This window comes from Strigops habroptila, chromosome 1 (assembly GCF_004027225.2).
Source record: "Strigops habroptila isolate Jane chromosome 1, bStrHab1.2.pri, whole genome shotgun sequence".
NCBI lineage: Eukaryota > Metazoa > Chordata > Aves > Psittaciformes > Psittacidae > Strigops > Strigops habroptila.
Genome location: NC_044277.2, coordinates 147180051 through 147206861, shown reverse-complemented (window position 1 = coordinate 147206861; position 26811 = coordinate 147180051). Strand labels below are relative to the sequence as shown.

Below are 26811 nucleotides of genomic sequence, written 5' to 3'. Positions count from 1 at the left end.
GACAGCCTTAGTAAATTCAGAATGATCTATTTATTCATCAATATGTGTGTATAATTTCCATTAAGCTGCATAAAATGTGTGTACAGCTGTGATAACTAGAGTCTTTTAACACTTTAGTGTCTTTCTAATTCTCAGGGAGATTTCACCACTAGACTGAGATACCTCCCCACCTTTTAAGGCTGTGGGAGTGTTGATTTGGAAACTAAGGAAAGAGTAATTTTCCTATGGGAGTAGATTTGCTGGAAGATCTTCCTGCACATCTTGGCTGGTGTGTCTGTCCCAATCTGCTAGGACACTTTCCTAACCTCTTGTGTGTGGACTACAGATTCCTGATGACCCATGCTGCAGGCTCTTGTTGGCTGCACTGTAGTGGTGCTAAAGCTTCCAGTTGCCCTGCTCAGACTGCAGGAGTGTCTCAGTGCTTGCTTGGAAACATCCTCACATTTACACTCTGGCAAGGAAAGGCTAGGAGGAAGAGTTGAAGAGAAAGGTATCTAATAACTTCATATTGTGCCCTACAACAATTTGACCATGTTTTCATTTCAAAGGTTAATATATTCAACTGGATTTGTTGAATCGTGTAAAGTAATATTTCAAAACATCCTCCAGGAAAAAACCAAAAAAAAAAAAGAGTGTGTGTGTATATATATATAATGGTTAAAATATTTTATAGGACTAAAAAATGCCTGAAGATCTTTGTAATGATTTTTGTGTGACAGAATCAAAGTTAATGATTTTGCAGGCCCCAGTTGTGGTTATATTAAAAATAATTGCATTACCCTTGCACCACTCATTGCTGTTGCTACATAGTGTAAATATTTTATGTAGTTTTTAAGGACTGATCCTATTCCAAGGTGGGGGAGAAACACAATAATCTGTGCCTTTTCTTCCGTCTCCAACCACAAAGAAATTTTCTACTATTACCATTATTGAGATATTCATCAACCAACCTGCTGAATCTTCCTGGTTTGAATTACTTGTCTTATTCTTTACAAATACTTTTTAAACACATGCCTACTTGTGAGTGATTTGAGTAGGCTTCGGAAACCCCAATTAGCATATGCTAAGGAAGTGTGAAGTTTGAACAACTCAAGTCAGGTTTTTGTCCAGTGGAGGACTGAAATGGGTGATCTGCAAGTATGTATGTTTGAAAGTATCAATGGGTGATGTGCACATATATTGCTTTTGTTGTGCTTGGTGGCAGGACCTGAAAAAACAGAATTTTGGGTTGCAAAATGGTCTGCTGAGCTTTTACTGACACAGAGAAGCTGTTTATTACTTACTTGAATAATAAAGGCCTGTGAATACTGGAAGGGTTGCAAGATCTCAGTATGGAAGCAGTGGGATTTTTTGCATGTCATAGTCAGAAGTTTTTCCGTGTATATATGCAGTCAGTTTCTGATAGTGCATCAGCAGCATTGCTTCTGCTGCAGCTAAGGAACACAAAATGTAGGTTTACCAGTTTGAAAATCTGTGGGACATAGAGTAGGAGGAGAATAGATGTTAACAAGAAAGAAGTTATGGAAAGAGGCAATTTTGAACTAGTTTCATGGCACTAATTAATATTTGGCTTTTAGTTAATTCCCCAAATTAACTCACATATCCTAATGATTACTGAACATCAGAAAGTGTCTGTGGGTATAAGGAATGGAGGGCACGCTGTGATGCAGAGAAGAAGTAATGTTCCTTCAAAACCAGGGATAAGTGTAACACTGCATTCATAGCACAGCATTTTCATTCCACATTTGCTATAGACATTGGCATTACTTCTATGAAAGCATTTAAAACGTGAAGGTATTAATAGCTGGTATGGATAAGACAAGGAAAGGTTCAAGGACAAAGGAATTATGGCAGTTGGACAAGATTACAGAAACACTTTTTTCCAGGACTGGCACTTAAGCTTTGTCCTGTGCTGTCTCAAACCTCTAGGCCACAGCTCTCCTGGGATATCACATATTACGTATGGATGAGTTTTCAAAGTGACCTGAAAGATAGGCGCTGTGCTCCCTCGGAAAGGCAATAGGATTGAGGATCCTAATATCCCTTCTGAAAAGTTTCATTTTACATACAGTCTTAACCACTTCATCACACTCTCTAAATAACAGCAGGTACTTGTTAACAGCATGTGTATTAATCACTGAAAATTATGTATCCCTGCTTTGGGGCTCCTCTAAAGAAATTATACCTCTCCGTTTCTCAGCCTCCTTTCTCTGTGTAACACCTGAGAAATAATTGTTTTCATTTTTCTTTGCCTCATTGATTGTAGAATAAATAATCCATGAATAACTCCCCTCCCTCATTATTCTACTGTATCTGGTGAGCAATAACTTCTGGTTCAGTCTGTTTAAGGGCAATGGCAGGAGAGATGCAGAGGGATGGAAAAGAGCAGTCAGATTCTTGAAATCCCTAAACCATAAGGCTAGGAGATGGCCAGGTTGTCTCAGTCACATCTTGTAGGTGAAAACCATAATGATACTTTAATGCAGCTCGCTTGCTGGCTCGCTCTCGGACTGAGAATTAATTACCGAATGGAAACATCTGCATTAGCGGCTCCTGCAGCCCCAGCTCTCTGCAGGCGGGATGGCGCTCACCCCCCCAGAACTAGGACCGCTCGGAGGACTTGCCTGCTGGCCGCCTCGCTCGGATCCGGCGGGCTGGAGCTCGGGGAGCCGCTACCACCGCGCTGTGCGGGGAGGGAGCCCCGGGAAAACCTCCGCTCCCAGCGCCAGCACCGCGACCAGCGCCAGCGGCCCGGCCTCCCCGCGGCTGCACCCGGCCCCGAGCCCCAGCCCCGGCCGCAGCCCCGGCCCCGGCTCGGCCCAGCACCGTCCCCGGTCCCCGCCGCGGTTCCCGGCTCTGTTTCTGATCCACGCAAGGGAGGACGAGCAGGGTCCTGGAGGCCCGAGGGGCGCAGAGGAAGAGGGAGGAGCTGGAGGAAGCGAAGAGAAGGGGAGGATTTTCCCTTCTGCTGCCTTTTTTTTTTCTGGCCGGGGGGGGGAGGTTTCTGCTGCTGGTGGCAGCGTTTCCTCCTGCTGGAAGATGATGAATACATGAGGAGAGAGGCTCTGAACCTGCTTCTCTGCTGCGGGAGTGTCTCTCCCTCCCTCTCTCCCCCTCTCTCCGCTCCTGTGTGTGTGTTTGGCTCCCCGGCTGTGTGTGCGCGTACACTGTGTATATATATCTGAGCTGGGAGGTTATTGCAAGCTTCTCTCAGCAGCGCTGCTCTGTACAGGAAGAAGGGCTCAGCTGCAGTGGTAGCATCAACAGCAGCATTAGCAGCACCAGCAGCTTTTTCCGCCTTTCTCCCTTCCCTTCCCTTCATCTCCATCTCCCTTTCCCTCCCTCCCCCCCCGTCTTTTTGGGGATTGCTTTTTAATTTTTTCTTGTTCCTCTTGTGCAATCCTCTTGTTTGATACTTCGTGGCTTTTTTTTTTTTTTTTTCTTTTTTTTACCATTTCCTCTGAAAAGGAGACACAGACACACACACACGCAAACACAGAGAAATAAAGGAAAGAAAAGTACCAGGACTTATCCTGCTGCTGCAAACCCAGAGATAGCAGACGAAGAGGGGGGTTGGCTTCTACCCCAAGGTAAAGCCCTGCCCCCTTTACCTCTTCACCACCTCCTCCGAGAAAGAGAAGGAGAGAGAGAGAGAGAAGGGGGCAAAGTGGAGAACAGCAGGTCTTCTGCGGCTGGCATTGGGAGTACAGGGAGCCAGGAAGTGAAGGATGGTTGTGGTTACCCGAGCTGGCTGCAGGGCAGCTCTCTTCCTCTGGATTTTCAGCAGCATTAGCTGCAGAGCCAGGACTGCTCTGCCTGCATCTCGTAAGTACCCTTTGCTAAGAGGCATTACAATTTCAGCGCTGCAATAAGCCAGAGGGAAATTCCCACAACTCTGGGAGGTCGATCTTCTCTGCTGGTGGATTTCGTGTTTGATTTTGTTGTGTATTTGTATGTGTATGTGTGCACCGAGGTTTGATGCTGTTCGCAGTACTCCCCATCAGATCTTCCTTAGTGTAGATTATTTCAGTGCTAGCTGATGTGGAAAGTTGAAAGACCTGCTCTATGATATAGTCTTGGTTCTGCAATGGAGTCAGAAGGGGAAAGGAATCAGATAAAAGCTGTTCAAAGTTTGAGGGTGGGTTTTGGTTGGTTGGTTGGTTGGTTTGGTTTGTTTTCTCCCACCTTCCTCAGAGGGTATGCAGTTTACATTTGGAAGTACTTCCACAGTTGTGTGGAGGAAAAGAGGAGATGTGAGCTATTTCTGTAACTAGTGTGTTATCAAGGAGCAGCAAGAGCAAATTTTGTCTCACTTGATGAGGAAAGAATGATGGTGAGTTAATGAGAGGGAATGGAGCCAGGACAGCTTTCCTTGAGAGTGAAGTTTTGCTTCCCATAATAAAATGAGCAAAGGTATTTTAGAGGAGACCAGCAATTTTCCCCCTAGGGAGGCAGAGATCATCGAGAAATGATCAAGCATCTGCTGAAATGCTGAACTTCAGTCAGGAGGAGCACCTATGCAGGACCCAGTTCTGCCGTCAGAGTCGAAATGACAGTGTACTCATTGATTTCAATGGGTGTTAGATCAGATCTTTAACATTGCACTGAGCTGTAGTTTCCAGCAAAACATTTGCAGGTAGATGTCAGTGTGAAGTATTTAGTTGTTTCTCTTCAGACGGTGTAAAGCATTTGCTATTTGCAAAGTGTTTTTGACATGCATACTGAGATGAAGCAGTGCATTTTTATAGAATCATCAAAAATAGACACTACTGTTGACTTCCTCTGCTATTTATAAAGAAATGTCCTGAGATGTTACAGATAGATGTGTTGGGGTCGTGTGTATGTGAATGGGGGCTGATTCTACTGACCAAGCAGGGGATTCTCTTAGAATGTAATGTATATACTGCATAGAGATCTATATGGATCATTCTATTTATTTATTTATTTGAATCCTTGGGGCCAGGAATGAACAATGCAACGATTGGGGAACTGGAGCCCTGCTATACTTCCTCAGTGGGTTTCTGTCTGTTATCATCTGATACCTATTGAAAAATAAAACAGTGTTATTGTCCCAGGATTTGCTTACACTTAGACATTTATTTGTGTGTCAACAGAAAATGTACAGCAGTGTCTGCATTGTATCTAGGTCTCAGGATGGCTCTCAGGAGGCTACAGGATATTCAGTTATTTTTCTACCTTTGATTTAGGAGAAATACTGATCCTGAGGTTTACTGCTTAGTTTTGACCAGCTATCTAATTTTTCTTCTGAATTTTATTTCTTCATGGTCATGTCTCAGGCTCTGCATAAAAGGAATATACAGGGGGGGGGAAAAGATTTATGATTTAGGTTGTCGGAAATCTGTTCTTGGAAAACAAAGTTCCCTGCACTGATTTTTTTTTGTAATAGGATTTATGAGGTTTTGTTTGTTTGTTTTGTCATTCCATAACTAATGGCTGTAGTTTAACTTGAAGATGAGCTGCAGTGGGCTATCTGCAACTACCCAGCTAAAAAATCTTTAACTTCTGAAAGAAGTTAGTTAAGAAGTCAATGATTGTAGTAACATCACCATAACCAGAAATTCCAGGAATAAAGGAGATACATATATAATCTTAATTGCAGTTTACTCATATACATTCCCATCTTGACAGTGATTTTTTTCAGATATCCAAAGATTTCTTTCTATTAATTCATCTTCCAAGAGCTTATGCACTACAATGCTTCTGTAGTGTATAGCATTTCATTTCTGACTCACTTCTGAAAGACAAATGGAGCAAGATTTGTTTACTGGAAACAGAAATATAACTGGAAGTACACATCAGCCTTAAAATGACAAAAGGACTATTCACATTGCAGTACATACTTGAAATTCTTGTAAAGACGTATCTGTGCTTGGGAAGTGGTACCACAGTAGGAACTCAAGTGCTGTGTCACAGGGTTTTGGTGCACCACTGAACTGGTTATCCCGTTGCACGCTTTGGCATACAAACTGGTCTCTGTTCGGGATTTTCTGGAACTGTTTCTCACTTTGCAACTGATTGTGAATGGCATTGGGGAATTTTGCTCTCCTTTGACAAGAGAATGCACTTAGTGTTTTATCTCTTTTTCCTCGTTGTTGATTTTGAACGTCATATTCGGAACACTTCTGAAAGAATTAAAAATGGAGTGAAATGCAACTTTGATGTAAAACTGATTTCCAGCCACCTTTTTTTTTTCTCCTCCATTGCTGCTTTATCTTTTGACTTTGAAGTAATTAAACCAGCAAATTTATCCTTCACAGGGTTTTTAGGAAGCGTGCAAGATTCATGGTGTACAGGGAATTACGAATCCCTGCATATGAGCTCACTATTCAGTGCTTGCTTATAGTCTGCTTGTGCTGACTTAGAAAAAGATACAGGTTTTGGAAAGAATAGAATTGTCTGTCACTTAGGTGAATATATTGCATCTCGACTGTTTGCTTAGTTTGTGAAGTCAGTAAATCTATCTCTGTCATTAAAATGATGTCTCTCAGCAATGCTGATTCAGAAGTGATCATGTTGCAAGCTTTGAATCTCATTCAGTTTTATCTCAAGATGAAGTGGGTGTTGAAAGCCCATCTTGTAGTACAATAAACATACAGCGTGATACAGTATCACACACACTAACACTCAGATCTTACTTTGTATTTTATTCACTATCATTTTTTTCATGCCTTGGCAATAAATTCTTCATATTCTGCAATTATTTTGAAATAAGCATAGAGAGATCACAACAGTCTTAACTTCTGGAATCAAGGCTAATGAACAGCTCAACCAGGAGAGGTCATCACAAGATAAAAAGTAACATGGAAAATACAAATTTAGTGCTTTGTAGTCTTTTACATGGCTTAAAGATGGAATGATCAGAATATGACTATAAGTAGAGTTTCACTTGTATTCTTATAAAAAACACAGAAAGCAGCAACCTTGTCTTCTTAATGAGAATAATCAAGGGATACATCATAGGATCATCTGCTTCTCTATGAAAGCAACTCACTTAAAAAGTAATTATCTCTCACAGCTAGGACTAATTTTGGGTTGTGTCTGTTTATGTGCAGTGCAAACCTGATCAGTACAGAACTATTAAAACTTCTAGTGCGGATACTTTCCATGCTTTTGCAGTAGGTCCCATAGCACTGCTGCAGTTCAAGTTTAACCCTATTTGACAATAATCAATGCAGAAATCAATGATGGGGGCAGGTATAGTAAATCATTAAGATTTGTGTATAAGCAAAACTGTGCATCTTTTAGCTTTGTCTGCCTGGCACCCAGACTTTCCTCAATAGCTTGGGTAAGCGAGAAAACGATTAAGAAGTGTAATGTCCCTTTTCAAAGAGCAAGACATTGAACAAGAATCTTCTTTTCAGGAGTTCTGGAATATATAGGACTAGAGAATCTATTCTTCCAGTTCCTGGTGCTTGAACGTTGAGTGTGTGGGGATGCCATATATTCTCTTAGACTCACGTTAAGGAATAGGTCTCTTCCAGATAATTTTTAGGCATAACAGTATTTTGTGTATTTTGAGCAATTCTGGTGGTTTTTGTGTTACATCTGGTTAACATTTCTCAGGTTAGGTCCTGTTTGGATGTAAACTCAGAGATCCCACAGAATATCAAAACATTTTCATGTAAGTTTGATGTTTAATCATATTACTTAGCCCTGGATGTCAAAGCATTTACAAATATGCTAAAGTTTTAAACCAAAGGCCTAAGTTTCCATTAGGACCATAGGATTTTGGAACATTGAACATATGCTTTCTTTTTTGTTCTTTAAAAACACTTGAGCTATAAATTAGACCAAAATTCACATCCAGCATTATATAATAGTACTGTTATTTAAGATGCTGTACATCACTGTAAAATAAAACCAACATTTAGCAAACAAACAACAATTTGTCAATTGACTGTTATTTAACAACACTCAACTGAGTTACTCAGGGTGACTTTTTGAATTAATATGCTTTTCCTAGAACAGTACGTTACCTTACATGGGAATAAAATGGTAATAAATAGTCTGCTGTCATGTCCAAATTGGTGACAGCAGCTAGAGCCTGCCTCAGTGCTGAAAAGCCAGAGTTTCAGAGTCCTTCACTTCCGTGCATGCAACATTACCCACAGCCTGATTGCAGACATTTGTCTATATGCAGAAAGCTTGATTCCAAGTTTGATGTGGTCAATGGGCATTGAATCAGTTGCAGATGTCCTTGAATGAATGTGTTTTGCTTGGTTTGCTTTCACTTTGCTTGTGTGTTTAGTTCATTTGGTTTTTTAAACTCTGGTGCAATAACATGGACAAAGACACAAGAAATGCTTCAGGCATTGGTCCAGACTGCAAGAACGTTTGAAAGTGAAGTTAAAGACTGTGAGTTGAAAACTTGTCTCTGTGAATATTGGCTGTTTCCTTCGCAAGGAGATGAGAAATATCTTCTGATTATCTCTCATTTTTTAACTCAGGTCCTTTAAACACATTTGAAAGTTTATTTCTGTGGTTGCAGTTATGACAGGAAATTCTTTTTATATAATATAGTAATCAGACATTAGAAACTGTAGATCTACTTGGGTAATTCACATCACTATAGATTTGTGACAGACAGCAGGTTTTCCTATAGAAGTTCTTTAGGAATTTCAGCTTGGATCTCTAAATCTTACAAAGCATCAGATCTCATGGTCAGTGGTTAGTAATTATAGCAGTATTTATGACTTCATAATACTCTCAGTGCTTGGGGTAATAAACTATGCACAGGCTGTGGGTGGTTGCTACAGTTACTTTTTCTACACATACAGAAGCTGATCTGCCTCTGAGCAATTTGACTCACTGGTCAAACATAAGATAACAGGTTAAATCCTGAGGTGTGTCACTGCCCATGTCTGCGTTTCCTAAATACGGATGATGCTCTGTCTTGCAAGAGGATTTGGACTTTCAAATGTGTTTCAGTCACTTGAGACAGAAAATGTTAAAGAAGCAACATTGGTCTTCTTCATCAGATGAAATTCTGAGTGACTTTTTCATTTCGTTAATCTTCAGAAATGTAAAAAATAAATTTGAACCTACAGCAGTGTTTAGAAAGAGGTTATTTGATCAGGGCATAATTTCCAAAATCCCCATGAACATGAGATGCTTCTTTGAAAGTTCTGGAAGATCCATGGGACAAAGAGCACAGCCTGGTAGCTAGTGCCTTCTCTCACTGAAGGAGGTAGAAGTTGTGCCAGTGGTTTTAGGAACTGTGTAGTTACTTTTTTGGCCAGTGAGAAGTTCATGGCTCAGTCCATACCCATTGGTATGAGATGCTAGAAATGATTAAAAGGTTCTTCAGGCATCAGCCTTTGAACTAACATTGATTTTATCTGTATTACACTTCATTTATTCAGCTACATTATTGGCATTGCATAGGTAGCTAATCTGAGACGACCAGCTAATTGCTGAACATGTTAAATCTCTAGATTTGGTGGTGTAGGAAATTGCAGTAATAAGAAATCGATTCTTTTGAGACATTTTCAGTTCTGGCTTTGGAAATATCAGAGATACAGTAAAAGCATTCCCAAGACTAATGTGTAACATTTACAAAGAACACAGGCACATCTACGCTTTGATAGTGATATAGGAATTATCTGCATATGTGCATTTTTTGCATCAGATGGAGAGGTGTACCACTGTCCACTTTTTTATTACTTAAATGATGGTAAAGCCTTGGCTGTGTCTCTGATTGATTCATAGAATCACAGAATGGTTTGGGTTGGAAGGGACCTTAAAGCTCATCCAGTTCCAAACCCCCGCCATGGGCAGGGACACCTCCCACTAGAGCAGGTTGCTCGAAGCCCCTGTGTCCAACCTGGCCTTGAACACTGCCAGGGATGGGGCAGCCACAACTTGCTCAATCATCTTGTATACTTACACCAATAAGTATTATTTATTGCGAAGCCAGTGAAAACCCAGAATTTAGAGGGAAAGAATACAGAAGATCAGCAGATGAGCTGAGGAGACTGAAAGGGTGCATTTCTGTAAGGGGCAGCACAAAGTCTGTGATTGAAGTTTGCCAGAGAGGAAAAGGAAGAATTACTGCTATAACAAATGGAAGATAACAAGTATATGGGCCGAATGCAGTGGGATGCAACACAGCAGGCAAGGGAGTTGCGCTATATTTTAGGTTTTCATGTCTTATATACTGGGTTTCAATGTCATTGGTGTAAAGTTCTTGAAATGCAGTTAAACTGGGATGTGATTTTACCCCCATTTATGGGAGTAGTAGCAAGACTGTGGTTGGGGAAAAGCCCTATGTAGTAAAACCAAACCAACAAACAAGAAAACAGAAATCTTTAATGTGCACCCTGTTGACCCAGTTTTCAAACTCAGATGCCTTACTAAGATCTCTAGACCCTGCCTAGATTGTCAGTAGCACACAGAAGGGGCTTGTACATGTTCTTTTCATTTCCCTGGATTCAGGTAAAGATTCAAGTAACTTTAAAAATATGAGGAAAAATGAAAAAGAAGGAAGTAAATTAATTTAGAAACATAAAGATGAAAACTAATGGCCTCCACCACTGTTCTGGACCATGAAAAAAAACGGTGAAGAGGGAAGGACAGAAGAGAGGTTGTCTTTCATACGATGACAGTATCATATTTTCTTTCTGCTCAGGAATGGAGTCAGAGGGAGTAACATGCCCCGTTCACAGCATTAGCATTGCATTAGGAGAAGAGTTAGCTTCTGTAAGAAATGGAGTCAGAAGCATGTCATGCACAGGGCAGGCTATGCTGGCTCTGTGCTCCCAAGCTGCAGCATGGTGTACTCTGTTGATGTGCTCTCCTTCAGTTTTATATCCAAAAAAACTTATGCTACTGGGCATACTCTCAGTTATATGATGAATATCCTACCTGCTTCTTCCCTGGTACCATCAAGCTGTTAGAAATGATAGTGAAATTCCCGATAAATAAGAGATGGTATCCATTACAGTTCCAACCACAAACACACACCACCAGATCACACACTCGTTTGCTTCTGCTCTTAAATTATTTGCCATTTCTCACATACCTGCTTTCTCTTTCTATTAATTATCTTGCTCCCTGCTCTCTGCCCTCTCCCCACCCTTTCCTCCAACAATAAACTGACTCCACTGCCTTCTCTTGGATTTTCATTGATTCATCACCATATCGAGTAATTTGCTGAGGCTGAAACTCTGGGAGATTGTCTTCATTGACTCCTGGTTAATTGATCCAAATGTGAAAGCTAGGTACACAGGTAATAACTCAATTGAAATTCCTTCACTGCTTAATTGCTGTGCCATAATCCTGGCATGTGAAATCAGATAATCAGATATTATGAATGAAGTTAGGATTCTTTTTTTCCAAAACAAATATTAGAGTATCATTATAGGAATGCTTTTATTAACTGTGTTTATAATTATGCAGAAAATGCACTTTCAGACTTTAGGTCAGTACAGTCCATATATGTTGTACGTATGGAAAAAATGGCATCAAAGGAATGCTGTGAGCACATCGTGGTCCCAATGTGCACCTGCCTTGAGATTTAGGGGCTTGAGAGATGTGGGAAATGCAATCGCCGGTGGAAACTTGAGGATGAAAGTTGTTGAGTACTTCACCCTTCTCTGCGTCAGTTGTCACCAGATGCCCTGTCTCATTTGTCAGAGGGGTACAATTTCTTTTGTCTTCTTTTTCTGACTAACGTACGTGTCAAGCTTTTGACACATTTACTCCCAGCATTGCATGTCTTGAGTCTGGAGCTTTGTTCTTTATCCTACATAGATGACTTCACACATGGTCATATTAAAATGCCCAACCTAGATGTTGTCCCAAGCTTGTGACGTGTAAGCTTCATGCATCTTCAGCTTCAAAGGGTGTGCATTTTTCTGCAGTTCAAACAATAAAGATGTAAAATAATGAAGGGTTGAAAATCAGATTTCCACTGGTTCTCTCTAGAAACCACTGATTTCCTCTGTTACGGTTACTTTTCTATATGTTTAGTATGTCACATTTATAATAATTCTGTATCTTGGTTCAAATAGTGTACACTGCCAGTCAAATGCCTTCAGAATTCAAACTGCATACTATTACACTGGGTGCAGAAACAGATAGAAATGCATATATATATATATATGCAAATTTGATGTGATCCAAATTTGTCATCTCAGGAAAAAAAACCCACACCAGAATACTTTGACAAGATCTATTTTTACAAACCCATGTGGATCTGCACTAATTTTATTTACCTCCTTTATATTTTTATTCATCAAGTTCTATTGTTTTGTCTAGTTACTTGGAGCAGCTTGTAATTACACAGGTCATTCCTTTCAGTATCCGTATGCCATGCTTTCTTTCAGGCTTTTGGAATTTCCTTGGTGTTCCAAGGGTTACTGGAAATCAGCAATAACAATGTTCAGAGACCTTCTCAGACAGAGGTTGCCCTGCTGGTTTGAAGCTGCCTAGCCTTGTTAGCTTCTATTTAACATCTTCCTCAGTTTTTATTAGAATGTAAATGGTTTTGTTGCCGCTCTGGGATCTGACTATGCAGTCTGGTTTGTTTTCCTAACACTATGTTTTTGTCTTTTCTACATGATTGTTAATTTCACCACTTGTATATAGCAGCCTTTTGGTTTGGATCCTTTTGCTCCTCATCTCCTCTCTCACCTCTTTCTTACAAAAAACCAAAACCCAGAAATCAAACCTGGGGTTTATTTCTTTATTTTCCTTAGGTTTTCTGTGCATAAATAAATCAACCTTTTTGCTTATAATTTTTCTATATCTATTAGATTCTGATTTACGTGGAATGGTTGAGGTTGTAAGGGACTGCTGGAGGTCATCTTGCCTTGCTCAAGCTGTTGTCACCTAGAGCAGGCTGCCCAGGACCATGTCCGGAAGGTGCCACATATTCAACAAACTCTCTGGTTTTATCCCCTCTCCAAGGAGATACTCCATAACCTTCCTGGGCAACCTGTGCCAGTACTTGGTCAGTCTCTCGATAAAAAAAGTTTTCCCTGGTGTTCAGATGGAAGTTCCTGTGTTTCAGTGTGTGCTCATTGCTTGACAGATTCCCGTCTGCCTATTTCTCCAGCCTATTGAGGTTGGGAGACAATGTCAAAAGCCTTATTGAATTCCAGGTAGACAGTTGTCAGCTGGTCCATTCTCACCTACCAGGCCAGTCATTTCATCACAGGATTTTATCAAGTGGGACTTCCCCTTGGTGAAGCCATGCTGGCTACTCCTGATTATTTTCTTGTCCTTAATGCGCCTGGAAATGGTTTCCAGGGTTAATTGCTTCATCACCTTTCCAGGGACTGAGGTGAGGCTGACAAGCCTGTAGTTCCATGGGTCCTCCTTCTTGCCCTTCCTGAAGATAGGAGTGACATCTGCTTTCCTCCAGTCCTCAGGCACCTCTCTCGATCACCATATGTGTTGACAAGTATTTGCTAAAGCATTCTTAAACAATTCTCATTCATGGTCAAGCTTTTCTGTTTGAACTCTTAAACCTTGAAGAGACCTAGCTACTACTGCTACTAAATATACTTATTAATGGACTTATGTCTCCACCAAGAAGCAATCAAAATACATCATTAATAATAGAAACACATATACAGAAAATGGTTTTTTAGAAGAAGATCTAGAAACTGAACAAGAAGCCCATCCAAGGCCAAACTCGGAAGCTCAATGTAGTTTTCATCATGTTGTGATGCCATGTGTGTATATCTTGACAGTTTTTTTGTAAAGAGCAAAAATGTTTCTGTTCTCTTAAGTGCAAGACAGTGATGATCATCTCATAAAGCAAAATCTGCTATAATATCAAGGAATCTTTCTGATGGAAACTCAGAATAGACTGACCTTACATATTAATATTGACCATTTATTGAGCTGACAGAAGAGAAATTATCTTGCAGAAAGAAAATTAATTTCCTAATTCTAACTATTTTCCCCTGAACAGAAGCAGTTGATAGTAAGAGCCTTTTTTGTATGAAAAGTCAGTACTTTTGTTTCTTTTGAAGAATATTGCGAAAAGTGACAGACTGGAATCCATGTGTTTGAAAGTGCCTAGAGAGGGAGCTCCTCTGTTATATTCTTGAGGAGTTTAGATCTTGGGTATTAACTTGGAAATATAGCAGACAGTTCACTATATTATATGTCTCATTGTAAGTAACCCCATCTAGTGACCTTTTCTAGTGAGTCAAGACCTTAGCCACTCTTGGTGAAGAAGACTTGGATATGACAGCTTACCTGAGTACTTCACTTGGGAGAGTGTGCCTGATTTATACATTTTTGGGTCCTGCAAAATACAGTTGAAAATAGTGGGGGCTATGTAAGCCGATTTTGACATTCCGAAACAGGCACAACCAGCATTACAGGCGTACCACAAAACCAGATGTATCAAGAAAAAAAGTGTAATGAGTGAGGATTCTGTCCACAAAGTTATGCATAAAAGTTCCTTTTAATTCTTCTGACCAAGTCTAGAAAAGGAAGATGGAACCAAACTAGAAAGACCTAGAGATTGAGGTAAGTACTGAAATTTCTGAAATGTTTAATGAAACATGACTCAGATTTAAAGTTCAGTGGAGTGAGGTCAGTCTTTCTAGGCTAGACATGTCCCTGCATATATTCCTCAAATGTGGATCTGTTTGGCCATATTCTTCTGATGTGGGTGCACAAGCAGTGTCCCTTTGAATTGCTCGAGATTCATATAGATATCATATACACTGTATAGTGTTGGGGTAGGAATGCATCCCTCAAAATATTACCAGATCATAGAGTCACAGACCGATTTGGGTTGGAAGGGACCTTAAAGCTCATCCAGTTCCAACCCCCTGCCACAGGCAGGGACACCTTCCACTAGAGCAGGTTGCTCCAAGCCCCTGTGCCCAACCTGGCCTTGAACACTGCCAGGGATGGGGCAGCCACAGCTTCTCTGGGCAACTGGTTCCAATGTCTCTAAACCCTCACAATAAATAACTTCTTCCCAATATCTAACCTAAATCTACTGTTCCGCCTTGTCCTATCACTAACTGCCCTTGTAAAAAGCCCGTAGATTGCGTGGTTGCAAGTAGCAGCTACATGAAAAGTGCACAAGTAACTGAATAAAAGGAGATAAATGTAAAACCAGAGAAAATAAGACTGAATTGTCAACTCAACTGTAAACAAAATCGTCTCATAATTATGAGAAACTGCAACAATTGTTCCAAGTCTGCTTGTAGGAGTGAAAAGAATCTATTGGCAAATGTCTCATTTACACAGAGCCACAAGGATAAGCGCAGTGCTGAGAATTTTTCAGAGCCTTTTCAGTGGAATTTCAGTGGCATGATTGGCATTTTATCACAATTCATACATTTAAGACAGTACTCTGCTTCCCAAGAAGAAAAATATTATTTACAAGTATAGTCTGTAATTTGTACTTATAAATCAGTGTATGCCATGCTTGGCTTTAATAACTCTGATTGCAGAAAGAAATGAACAGACAGTTATGAAGGATCTCATTGTAATTCAGAATATAAAGATGTAAATGCTTCTAATAACACAGAAACTGTATATATCAAAGGAAAATTGCTCTGGTGTCAGTTTTAACGAGGACTATAGTTACTTTCAGGCACTGGTGTTTAATGGTTACAAAGTTTTGTTTTCTTTCTTTCCATCTTCCTTCTGCCCCAGGCAAACATTTCAACTGATTTAAATGAAAATACTTACATCATATTCCACAAGATTCTTATCCTTTGATTCTGGCAGAGGAGCAAGAGGAGAAAACCAGACACCTCCCCATATATTCCCGAGGGCAAATCCATCCTAATTTCTGAGATGGGCTCGTAAACAGTTGAAAAGATGTGAATACGTTTTGCCTGATGTTTTATGATAGAAGGGATGTGGAGACCATAAGGGCAAGGGGCAGAACTTCCTTCTGTATAATGATCCTCATATTTTTCACAACTCCCCCCCTCCTTTGTACCAAAAACTTGCCATGCAGACCCAATATATCAAGTTTATTTCTAGATAGGGTGAACCCTTCAGAAGTTAGTTCTTAAGGATTTTGAGTTACAAAGGTTACATTCTGTTCAAATCAGACATAGAGATACCAATTTATCTAATTGGTACTGAGTGATGAATTTTAGAATATACAAAATCTGTCCATCTTAATCACTTGGTTAGAGTTAAAATGACAGGAAATCAAGCCATGAAATGCATGTGATGTGAATGGCACATAGAAGGTAGAGGTGTCAATTCATTTTTAGTTTTCTTTGACTGTTGAGTATAACTTTCTGGCTGGCATCAGGTGATTTTAAAAAGCTTTGGAGCTTACAAAACTATTCAATGAAATTGATTGACTAGAAATTTAATCTGTAAAGAATGGGTAATTCAGAGTATGATAATCTTGTATCAGAATGTCTGCAGGTCTTTGAAACCTATTGTATGTATTTAGATAATTTCAAATACTAGTCAATATCTTTCTCCAGGCAAACTATAAATTATTTACCCTCTAGTGTTCATTAAAGCATCCGCACTTCCAGTCCATAAAATCAGCAGAGTAATATGCATCTAACATTGTTTTTAATAGTTATTAATACATGTTCAGTTAAAGCCATTTCAGTCATTGATCTGAAAGTCAGAACTACTCATGTTACATATATTTGTAATTTAATGTTATACTTGATGGAATCATAAGAGATGGTCTGATGATAGCCAATAATAGATAGTCTGAGCACTATTTCCAGAAGACCGGCTTCCCTGACGCGTTGGAACTTGTGACAGGGGTCAGGGGACAGTTTAGCCGCACTTTGGTCACACTGAAAGTTTACATTTTTTAATATCTGATGTGGTTTTTATATTATTCCTAAATACATTGTCAGAGTTTGTTAATAGCAGAGGATGTACTGCTACATCACAAAAATGTTGCACATCCGTACGTCAAGTATCACTCACTGTACCTTGTGCTAAGTTTTATGTTTCAGACACTAAACAAGTAACTTGCTATGAGCATCTTTGACAGGTATCAGTTCTGAAAATCCCTTATGCTCAAAAAATTTGCCAACTTTTAAAAACCAAAACGTTGGAGACCATCTTGGCAAGTAGATATATCAGCACAGAATGGCCCATACTGTGAAGCAGCTAACTGCCCCATAGCTTCACTGCTGTGCGGTGGCGAGGAGGCAGCTCTGACTTGGTGTATATGGAGTAACATCCTGCAGGTAAATGAAATGTGCACTTAAAGTCTCCACTGGGCAGCAAACGCCCATGTTCACAGTGGAAAAGTAATCTAGAAGTCAGTTGAAGGATAGGATGAAATATATTTGGGCCAGTTTTGCTTTAAAGGGAACACAGTGCCTGCATGGAGAGGCAGGATCACAAGATGAATAACTCAGATTTTGCTGAACTATGTGACTGCTCGTAAGATCAGTAAGGACTTAAGAGATATACCTCATTTGCTGCTGACATTCAGATGCGCTTAGAATATACATGAACCTTCCACTCCTCCACTACAGATCCAGGTCCACTGGGTGACTTTACTAATTTTGCTGTTAATTCAATTTCTGGGAGCAAGGGAACAGTTCATGAGAACTGCAGTTTGAATCATCAGGCATTAGTATGCTTCATTCCAGCCACAAGAGGCTGCCCATTTCTCCTTGAGGTTCCCCCCCACAGGAGGAATTTTTAGCTTCCCTCCGTAAAGGTCAGAGCTGATATCAAGACTAATCAGAACTCTTAGGATGTGCTCATTTGATCAGGGACTATGTATGCACTGACTGATACTAAGGAGGGGATTGTTAACTGTAAGGGAAGTCAACTGGGGATGTAGGAAAGCAGGTCAGCAAAGCTCCGCTGCCTCTTTTTGGCAAGTATCCATTGCACAGATTGGTTCCAGAGACTGTCCTAGCAAACCAGAATTAAATAAACTAGAATTAGAAGTAAATCTGGATGCCTAACTGAAAGATGTCTTCTCAGCTATGGTCTTACTTTCATGTGCAGTAAGTAAATACGCCTGTCCCCATGTTTTTAATATTCATATGGGGGTTACACTGTCCTGTTCTAACCCCAGACCAAGTCAACTGAGAGGGTCAGGGGTTTATGCCATGACTGTTCCTGCCATGGAACTAAGGAAGGTGTAGCCAAATTAAAACCTGTGTTTTGTATCTTGGCTTTTTTACTGCATGTGTGGGCTATGAAGTCCTCAAGCTATTTTTGAGTACCAATATGTCATAGTTTAAAAAGAAACAAAACACAAAACTGAGTAAAAAGTTCTTTTTGCAAGTGGCTTTCTAGCAATTTATAGAACAAACAGCATTTTGCCCCAGGCAGCTAGTAGTTAATTTTCATCTGGATACTTGTTTTTTTACAACAAATATATGAAAGCAAGCTTCTCTTTCAAATAATAGCAAAGAACATTATGCTTCAGATCAGTTTTTGTACAAGATATAAGGCAGAAATGAATCAAACTACTATTTTGTATTCAACAGATCATTTAGTAAACAAGCATAGAAAATTAGAACCCTATTGATACGATAATACATAACTACAACTGTACTATTTTCTGGATCACAAATTTTAATTAAAAATAGTAGAATACGAAGCCAACCTCACTCTTACTCCCCACTCCTCTTAATTGCTGAACATCATGGAATTTTGTTCTTTTTGTCAAACTTCTACTGAATTAAACCGGATCATCACAACCCTGAAGTGTATAAAATTAATCACCTGTGGATGAAACAATGAGGAAATAAAAATACTCCTTTCCAGAACACCAGCTTTCAATACTGAATTATCAGATAAACTTTAAAACTAATTTCATTTAAAATTCATCTGTAATCAAACTAGGAAGTTGGTCTTACCTGAATCATTCTTTTTTTCATCAGTTTTCTCATCCCCATCCCCTTCTTATATAAATTGATTCTTCAGATAAATGATTTGTCAAAAATCAAATAAATTCTATTAATCCCCTCACAAAATGTTTTCAGAGGAAATGAATGAAAAAGCATATCCTAGACTGCACTTTGGCACCATGTTTTTTTTCTTGTTAGCAGCCAAAGAGGTTCTAACTCTGGGAAGGCACAGGTTCATTTTCTCCTGTGCTAGTATTTCCCTTTTATCTCAGCATCATGACATCAATACCATATTTTGGTGTCTGACTTTATGATGACGATGATCTGGGATCTTTTTCTTCTTTTTAAATTATAAAAAACATTTCTTTATTCCTTATACATACCACCATAAAAGGACAATCTTCATAGATTTACTGTTGATAGATGATGACATTTGATTTAAAAGATGGTCACAATCTCATCCAACTATTCTGCAGTTTGGATGCATGGTCAATGAGTGTTGAATGTTACAGCAACTGCTTGATTGACGTCAGAGTGCCCACTATGTAAGGTAGCTAGCACAATCAATGTTTTGATGCTGATTTAACAAGTAAATATACTCTTCTGCAGCATGTCTGTATGCACTGGGTCTGTCTGGGATGGAGTTAATTTTCTTCACAGCAGCCTGAATGATTCTGTGGTTTGGATTTGTGCCTAAACCAGTGTCGGTAACACACCAGTGGACTGGTAATCATTGAGCAGTGCTTACATGGGGTCAAGGCTTTTCCTTTTTCCTGCTCTGCTCCCCCATCCCCAGTGGATAGACTGAGGGTGGGTAAGAGCCTGGGAAGAGACACAAGTGGGGGCATTCATGGTTATGGTGTTTGTCATCCCAAGTAACTGTTAGCATGCTGAGCACACAGCTTTTGCTTCAACTGTTAAATTGTTGTTATCTTGATCTTTGTGTCTTCCTACCTTCCATTGTTTCTCCCTGTCAATCCCAGTTTCTCCTTGGGAATCAGTGAGTGGCTGTGTGGGTGCTCGGCTGCTGCCCAGGGTCAACTCGTAACACTGGCTTTTGTTAGGTTGTCATCTCAGAAAAAAACAACTTAATGTATTCCCTACTTCATTCTGATATTTAACCAAAGTGAATGTTCCTTCATGCATTAAGATTATTTGGTTCTAGTAAATAAGTAACTTGATGAAAGCTATACGAGGCTCATTTAGATACTTTAGACCATAGACATTTATTATCAGCTTCCAGCAATGCCTCAGTTCTATTTGGCTTAGAATGGTTTTGCAGTGCAGAGAAATGGTTTTGACCATATGATGAATCTCTTGTCAGAAGGAAAGAATAGTTTATTTAAGGCTGTGTTCTAAACAATACTTTGCTTTGGAGGGATTGGGTTTTTTTTTCCCCATATGGAATACTAACTGCCATGTTGTTGAGACAAAACAATTTTTATAGATTAAGTATGTTGTACCTGATTTGGAGAATGGTGACTTACTATAGCAATGAAATTCAGGACCTTATGTTTTAAAATGGACAAAAAATCACCCAGTCTGTTAAATTATATAAATCTCTGGAAGCCAGTTTGAACAGTAGCTCTGAGTAAGATGAGGTCCATGAGTTGAGTGGAATCACCATGAAGATGAAACGTGCTCTTGAGCATGGGCGATTGCAAAGCATGTCTGGTTGTGCTAAAGATACTGAGATTGTCAGTGCTGGTTCAGTGAATGTAGGAGACTAAGTTTGTGCATGCAATTAGGAAAACAGGCACTCGTCATCCTTGGGAGACCGCATGCACTCCTCAGAGGCTGGTTCTGCCCTCGTGTCATAGGGACTGTACTTTGTAGTCAAGTGGCTTGGTGGGGTGCCTGATGCTAAACTGGTAAAGTGTCTTTGATGACAAATCTAGGTCCACTTAAAGAAAGGAGAAGAGCAACAATAAAGACAAGGAAAAAGAAGCATCCACTTGTCTCTTAACTGCCAGTGCCACTTGTCATGGAATTGGGCTGGAAAAGAGGCAAATATGCTTGAGGCCTGTTTGCTGTTGCTGTGCTGGCAGATGGGGAGACAGGTTCCAGTGGTGTGGAGTGGATGGACCTGCTCAGCTGGTAAACAAATAGACCTGGAGGAAAGAGTGAGGTGAGGAGAGCAGTGGGTGTACGTGTTTGCCAGGAGGATCAAGACATCAGCCTGTTAGATTTCAAGTAAGTCGAATCCATCATCTCTAAGTATGATCCAAAGCACTTCTGAGTTAGTCTTGTAACTCTCTTCGTGGCTAAAAACAAACAAACCAACCCGCTATGTGAAGAAGTTATAATGTGGAATCTGTATTTTGGTGAAACCAAGCATTTTTTTTTTTTTTTTATATTCCAGCATATGATTAAAACAGTGTCCAACATATTTTTTGGCATGGAACTTGATCTACTTGCACACTTCTGAGGTTTAACAGAAAATATTCCTTGTATTGTATTTCTTCTTTATAAAAATCTATGGTATCAATTTTTCAGAAAACTGCCATAAACTATACCTAGTATGTGTTCAATTTAAGTTATAATAATAATTTCTAGCTGAGCAATAGCATTCCATGATTAGGAATCTAATAGTAGTGTATAGACATTGTGCTCAAAGCAATAATCATTACTCAGGTAAGCAGTACCTGCAGAGTCATCTATACTTGTGTAAATAAGAAATTACCTGCATTCCTACAGATTGAAGGATCAAATCCATGTATTACTTAATCATAATACCTTCTTATACAATTTAAGGCTTTTCATGAGCATGCTGCAGAGGAATAAATGGAGATTAAAGAGGTAGTAGATTTGCAAAAGACATGTGAGGGAGTAAGTCAAGTGGAGTCGTTCCCACTTTCCTTTTAGAATCAAATTGCTAGGCAATATCATTTTTACTCCCAAAACTCTTCTCTTACTGTCATGCTGCTTTCTTCTGCTTTCTAAAGTGTCTGGAAGAAGAAGCTGAAGTGTTTGTCTTGAGCAACCACTTCAGATGCTGAACCTTAAGGTGTAAAACTAAAAGAGTAATTTTAACGAATGGTTTAAAATTGAACTGTTGATCTTTAATTGTGGGCTCTCTTTCAGACTTCAGTAAAAGTGTATGTATCCATAGACTTGTCTGGTTTTTTCCAGTAATATATAGTATATAGGATTGCAAAGATACTCTCTTTCTGTACAAACCTTCTTTCCTCCCTGTTAATGTTATTATTCACTATTACTCTCTTTGCCTGACAGCAAATTCCTGTGACACTTGAGATTGAATAGTAAATGCTGAGACACAAAGGTACTTTCCAACTATATTTATGGCAAGTGAACAAAGATTGGAATGCATTCCACACAAACTGGGGTAAGATAATGCCAGCCCTGAAGATCCTCTGTATTAGCTAACGTTGTATAGGTAAAGGAGTGGTAGTGTTCTCAACAGCGTTGTAAGCACATCCCCGGATCTGTTTCATCCTCTTTTAGGTGTTGAAGTGTGATTAGTCCTATTTTTATTTCTTTTTTACACCCACCACCCCCCACCCCCCCCCCCATTCTGTGCAAATTAACTGATTTCTTTATACTACAGCTGAAAAGGATTTATATATTTCAAGCCACTGTATTGGCATAAGTGATGAAGTAACATTCTTGCTGAGCACACTGATGAGAAAAAGAAGGATGCTGTATAGTAAGAACAGGAGGATAGAGTAGGGACAAAACAGATTACGATTTCATACTTAGGTGTTTACTGAGGTTTTGTGACACTCGGGTTTAATATCTTCCCCTTCTTAAATCGTATTGGCAATATTGATTTACTTTGAGGGTTATCAGTGATTAAAAAGTTCATCAGCCCTTAACAGAAGTAGGATTTCTTGTGGATTATTCTGGTATGGAGAAAATATACTCATGCTCTTCTCCCCTTCTTTCCCTTTCCCTCCTCTCCTCTCCTCTTGTCCTCAGCAGTTTACTGCTCTACCTCAGTGTGTTTGAGAGTGTGTCATGAATGTCTCAAGATCCACTCCCATTCTGAATTCCAACTCTTCATCTTTTCATCTACGCAGATCTCATGTTTAGTACAAAACGTCTGGAGCAAATCTTATTGAGGTGTGGTCTGAAGTATGCAGTGATATTGGCACCAGAACACTAGAAACTGTTAAAACCTTTAGAAACAGTGAATCTGCAGTACAGCTGTTTCTGCCTCTCCCTGCCGCAGCCTGCCAAAAGCATGTAGTGGGGAAGTTAAATAGTTCTTGTTAAAGAACAAGAAGTGAAGTGATTTGTAGCAGCTTGAATCTGTTTGTGCAAGCATAATTGTTTACTGACATTCTTTACAGTACATTCCCAGGGGCTGTGGAAATTGGTCCAAGAACAAGCTCTTCTATGCTGCAACCCCACTTTACTGTCAATATCAGTTCTTCTCAGGCAGAGAGAGGAGGCCTCCATGTTCCTGTATCTGACAACAATTCGTAGCTTTCAGGAGGAGAAAGGCATTTTTTTTCTGCTGAAATGTTAATGTGGGGAATACAGTGATATAATTCAAAGAAAAATAAAACCATCGTAGCCTTCATAAGTCAGTGTTTGGACACTAAGTCTGATAATTGGACAAAAAAGTGGTAGCACCAAACCTTATTATTCATTCCTCAGTCATTTTAATCTGTCTTAGATTTCGATTCAGATGCTTTGAACATGTGTCTCTGCCCCAAAATCCTTCAGCAGTAAGAAGCTTTATCCTTAACTGTCCTTTTCCATGATCCTTATGATTCTTCATCACTTTGAACCTGCCACTTTAGGATGTAGGATAACAAAAATGTCAAAAACATTGGCCATGCAAATTAGCATCATTTTTCAGGAAGCTGATAACTGATGATAATGTAAGTATTTTCCCAACTGACTTTTGATGTTGATCTTGGTATTAAAAGTAATTTAAGTAGAAAACAAATTGGTTTTAAACCTATTAAATGTGTCATAAACCCCCCAAACTGTATTTAGCAAGAGTCTACCATTTGTGTGTTTGTGGGGGATCATTTTCATAAATAGCTGGATATCCATGTGATTTTCTATTTCCAACTTGCTTCATAGAAAGAGGTGAAAACACATGGGAGGAGATATGTTTGATATTCTTATACGTGATATTCACCAAGTCAGACTTGATTCACACATTTCCTAGGCATCCACTGCTGTTCTCTTTAATGATCATCACTGCTGCAATCACAGTCTAATTACTTATTTTCAGTTCTTATCTTCCCTGTCTTTAAAATTGTGTCTACTTCTGGTGAGTAAACTGACTGACTGGTGGTTTTTATGGAGCACTTGCTCTCTTAAAACCTGTTTCGTACATCTCTGTAGGTGAAGTGCATATAATGTGCTTTGGCTTGTAAAATACAAGCTCTGATTTTGGAGGAAAGAAAAATACCCAGAGGGTACCGAGTGCAGCTTTGGGCTTCCTAGTCCAGGGAAGACATTGACATAGCAAAGCTAGTCCAGCAGAAAACCACCAAGATGTCTTATGTCTGGATGCACATGATGTAGGAAGAATGGCTCAGAGAAATGGCTTTTAGTATCGAAAGTAACTGTTACACTTGGTGGAGCCCTGCTTTCCTGGAGATGGATGAACACATGCCTAAGCTAAGCTACCGTGAACCGCCTGAAGGTTTGCAAGAAAGGGAGCAAAAGCTTTGTCTAGCCAAAATGCAAACTGGCAGGAGAAAGGGTGAGGAAGGGCTTGCCCAGCAGCAGCTATGGCAAAACCTTAAAATGCCCCGAAACCTACTGCTTACCTGTCCTTTTAGCAACTAATACACAGGATTGTTCAAATTCACAAGTAGAATGCGTACCATACTAGACCCGTGAAGTAGGAAGTGGATTGGTTTTGTGCTAGAAGTATTCCTTCTAGACATCTACAGATTTTCCTGTCATCTCGCAGAGGAGACTTGGAGGATGTTCCTTTTAATAATGTAGCTGGGAGTATGTGTACATGAGGACTTTGATTCTATATTAAAATGGCATAGAGAAGCATTAAGAGTGCTTACTTCTGCACAACCCTCTGATTTTTGCTTTGCTGGAGGACTGTACATCTCCTACTTGGAAACAAGGTGGGAGACACAAATGTGCAGTTGCACAATTCGTAATACACATATAAATCAGGTTTCCGTGCTGATTCCTTCCAGTTTATGTTCTGAGTTTATGCCAGTGTCTCCAGTGCTGTTGATGTGTACTTGATTCCTGAACACAAAGTAAGAGTGGACAAAGATATACAAGACGACCCTGCCCTACTTCTGCTTGTTAGGGCTCCAAAGACGGCTTAGGGTAGTTGATTTATTTTGCTTCAGGTGCTCCCTGAAGGAAATTACTGCTAGAATAATACAGTTCTTCAAAATACTCAGCAGCCAGCAGCTGTGTGCCTAAATAGAACAGTTTCAGCCTAATATTTAAGGAACTGTGAATATATGAATCAACAGTGATGCTTCTAGTAAAAACAATATGTATATTCCATGGGAGAACAGCAGCTAAATTATTTCAATTATAATTTCTATTTATATTAATAATTTATATTTACATATATTATATATAATATATATTTATATAGTATATAAATATAATGTATTTATATAATACATGCTTTTTATATAAAATACATGTAGTATTTGATTAAAATGTTTGAAAGATCTAGTATGTTGCTATATTAGTTGGACTTCTTTACTATCCTACTTAGGAATTACCACCTTTCCATGAGTGCCATTCAAAGAGGGATTAATAAGTGTGATCCATGTCTGTGTTGGTATCCTACTTTGTATTCCACTGATGGCCAAGGCAGTATCCAGCAGTAATTAATGTCATATCTGCAATTGTAATTTCCCATTCACATATTACAAAATAAAAAGGTGAGAATTATTGACTTAAACAACAAAATTAGATTTGCCATAAAAATACATAACTAGATGCATCCAGACACATCCCACATATAAATACCTTATTCGACTTGTGACACACAGGTTGAAATAGTAATTTACCTAGATGTAATCACCAGCATCACTACTTAGTTGAAGTGGTGGCTTGCAATCAAAATCTGGCGTAAGAGGCCCTTTATCTCAGTGTGTCAAATTGGATTTCCAGAAACATCTGAAATTCAATGTTTTTTCAGTTTCTGATTTAAATGCTTCCTGTACTTTTATAAACTCCGCCCCTTTCCAGCTAGATCCAATGAAATAATAACAGCAACATCTGATTTACTAGTCGAGTCTATAAAAATTCTAATCAATATAGAGCAAAACAATGTTCTTTCCATGTTCTCTTCTACATTGTCTAACAGTGCAAATTAATTTACTGATTATTAATTTATAAATACATTCATTAAATGTAACTGCTCAAGACCAAACTTAAGACACTCAGATGTCCAGGTTAAGGAATGGTAGAGTCACTTCATAATAAATGTGGAAATTCTTCCAGGGCATCTTCCCACATGAAGTCTAAGTTGGTGTCCTGAATTACTTACCTTTCTTTCACTGACTGTATCAGAAACTAAAGTAGTTGGAGTACTGATTTAGGCATCTTAGTTAAGCATTTAGAGCTGATGATGTTAATATAGGGTTAATATTTCTGATCAACAGAGACAAGCAAGAAAAAACTTTTACTTCTTTCAGATGGCTGAAATACTTTTCTTTCTGGTTCATTGCAGGTCAGCATTAAAGTTTTGGGTGTGTTATTTTTCTATCCTATTAGCTTTATCTTGTTTAGCTTTATCCATGTATACTGAGAATAGTTAAGTTTTACATGGTAGCAGTGACCACACTATATCTCAAAGGAGAAGACTGTAAATAAAACAGTGTGCGTCACATAAACGTAAACTCATCGCACAAATAAGGTGTTTCTTTACAGAAAGTGTAAACATTCCACATTTGGACATAGCATTTTTTTTGAGGGGGGAGCATCTCATTGCAATACTATTTCATGTTGAAAAGTGATCTTCCTTTGCTTTTCCTTCTCTGCCACAACTGCATCATGGCTTTTCATAGCTCTGGTA

At 39.2% G+C, this 26811-nt stretch overlaps 1 protein-coding gene across 1 annotated transcript in view; it reads left to right on the top strand.

Annotated features, from left to right (window-relative positions):
- Positions 1-3178: 3178 nt before the first annotated feature.
- Positions 3179-26811, top strand: part of CNTNAP2 (contactin associated protein 2) — a 1011284-nt gene continuing 987651 nt past the window's right edge. Inside the window, exon 1 of the mRNA XM_030508582.1 lies at positions 3179-3825. Within this exon, the coding sequence (XP_030364442.1) occupies positions 3729-3825 (97 nt within the window). The 5' untranslated portion in view covers positions 3179-3728. The remainder of the gene's footprint in view (positions 3826-26811) is intronic.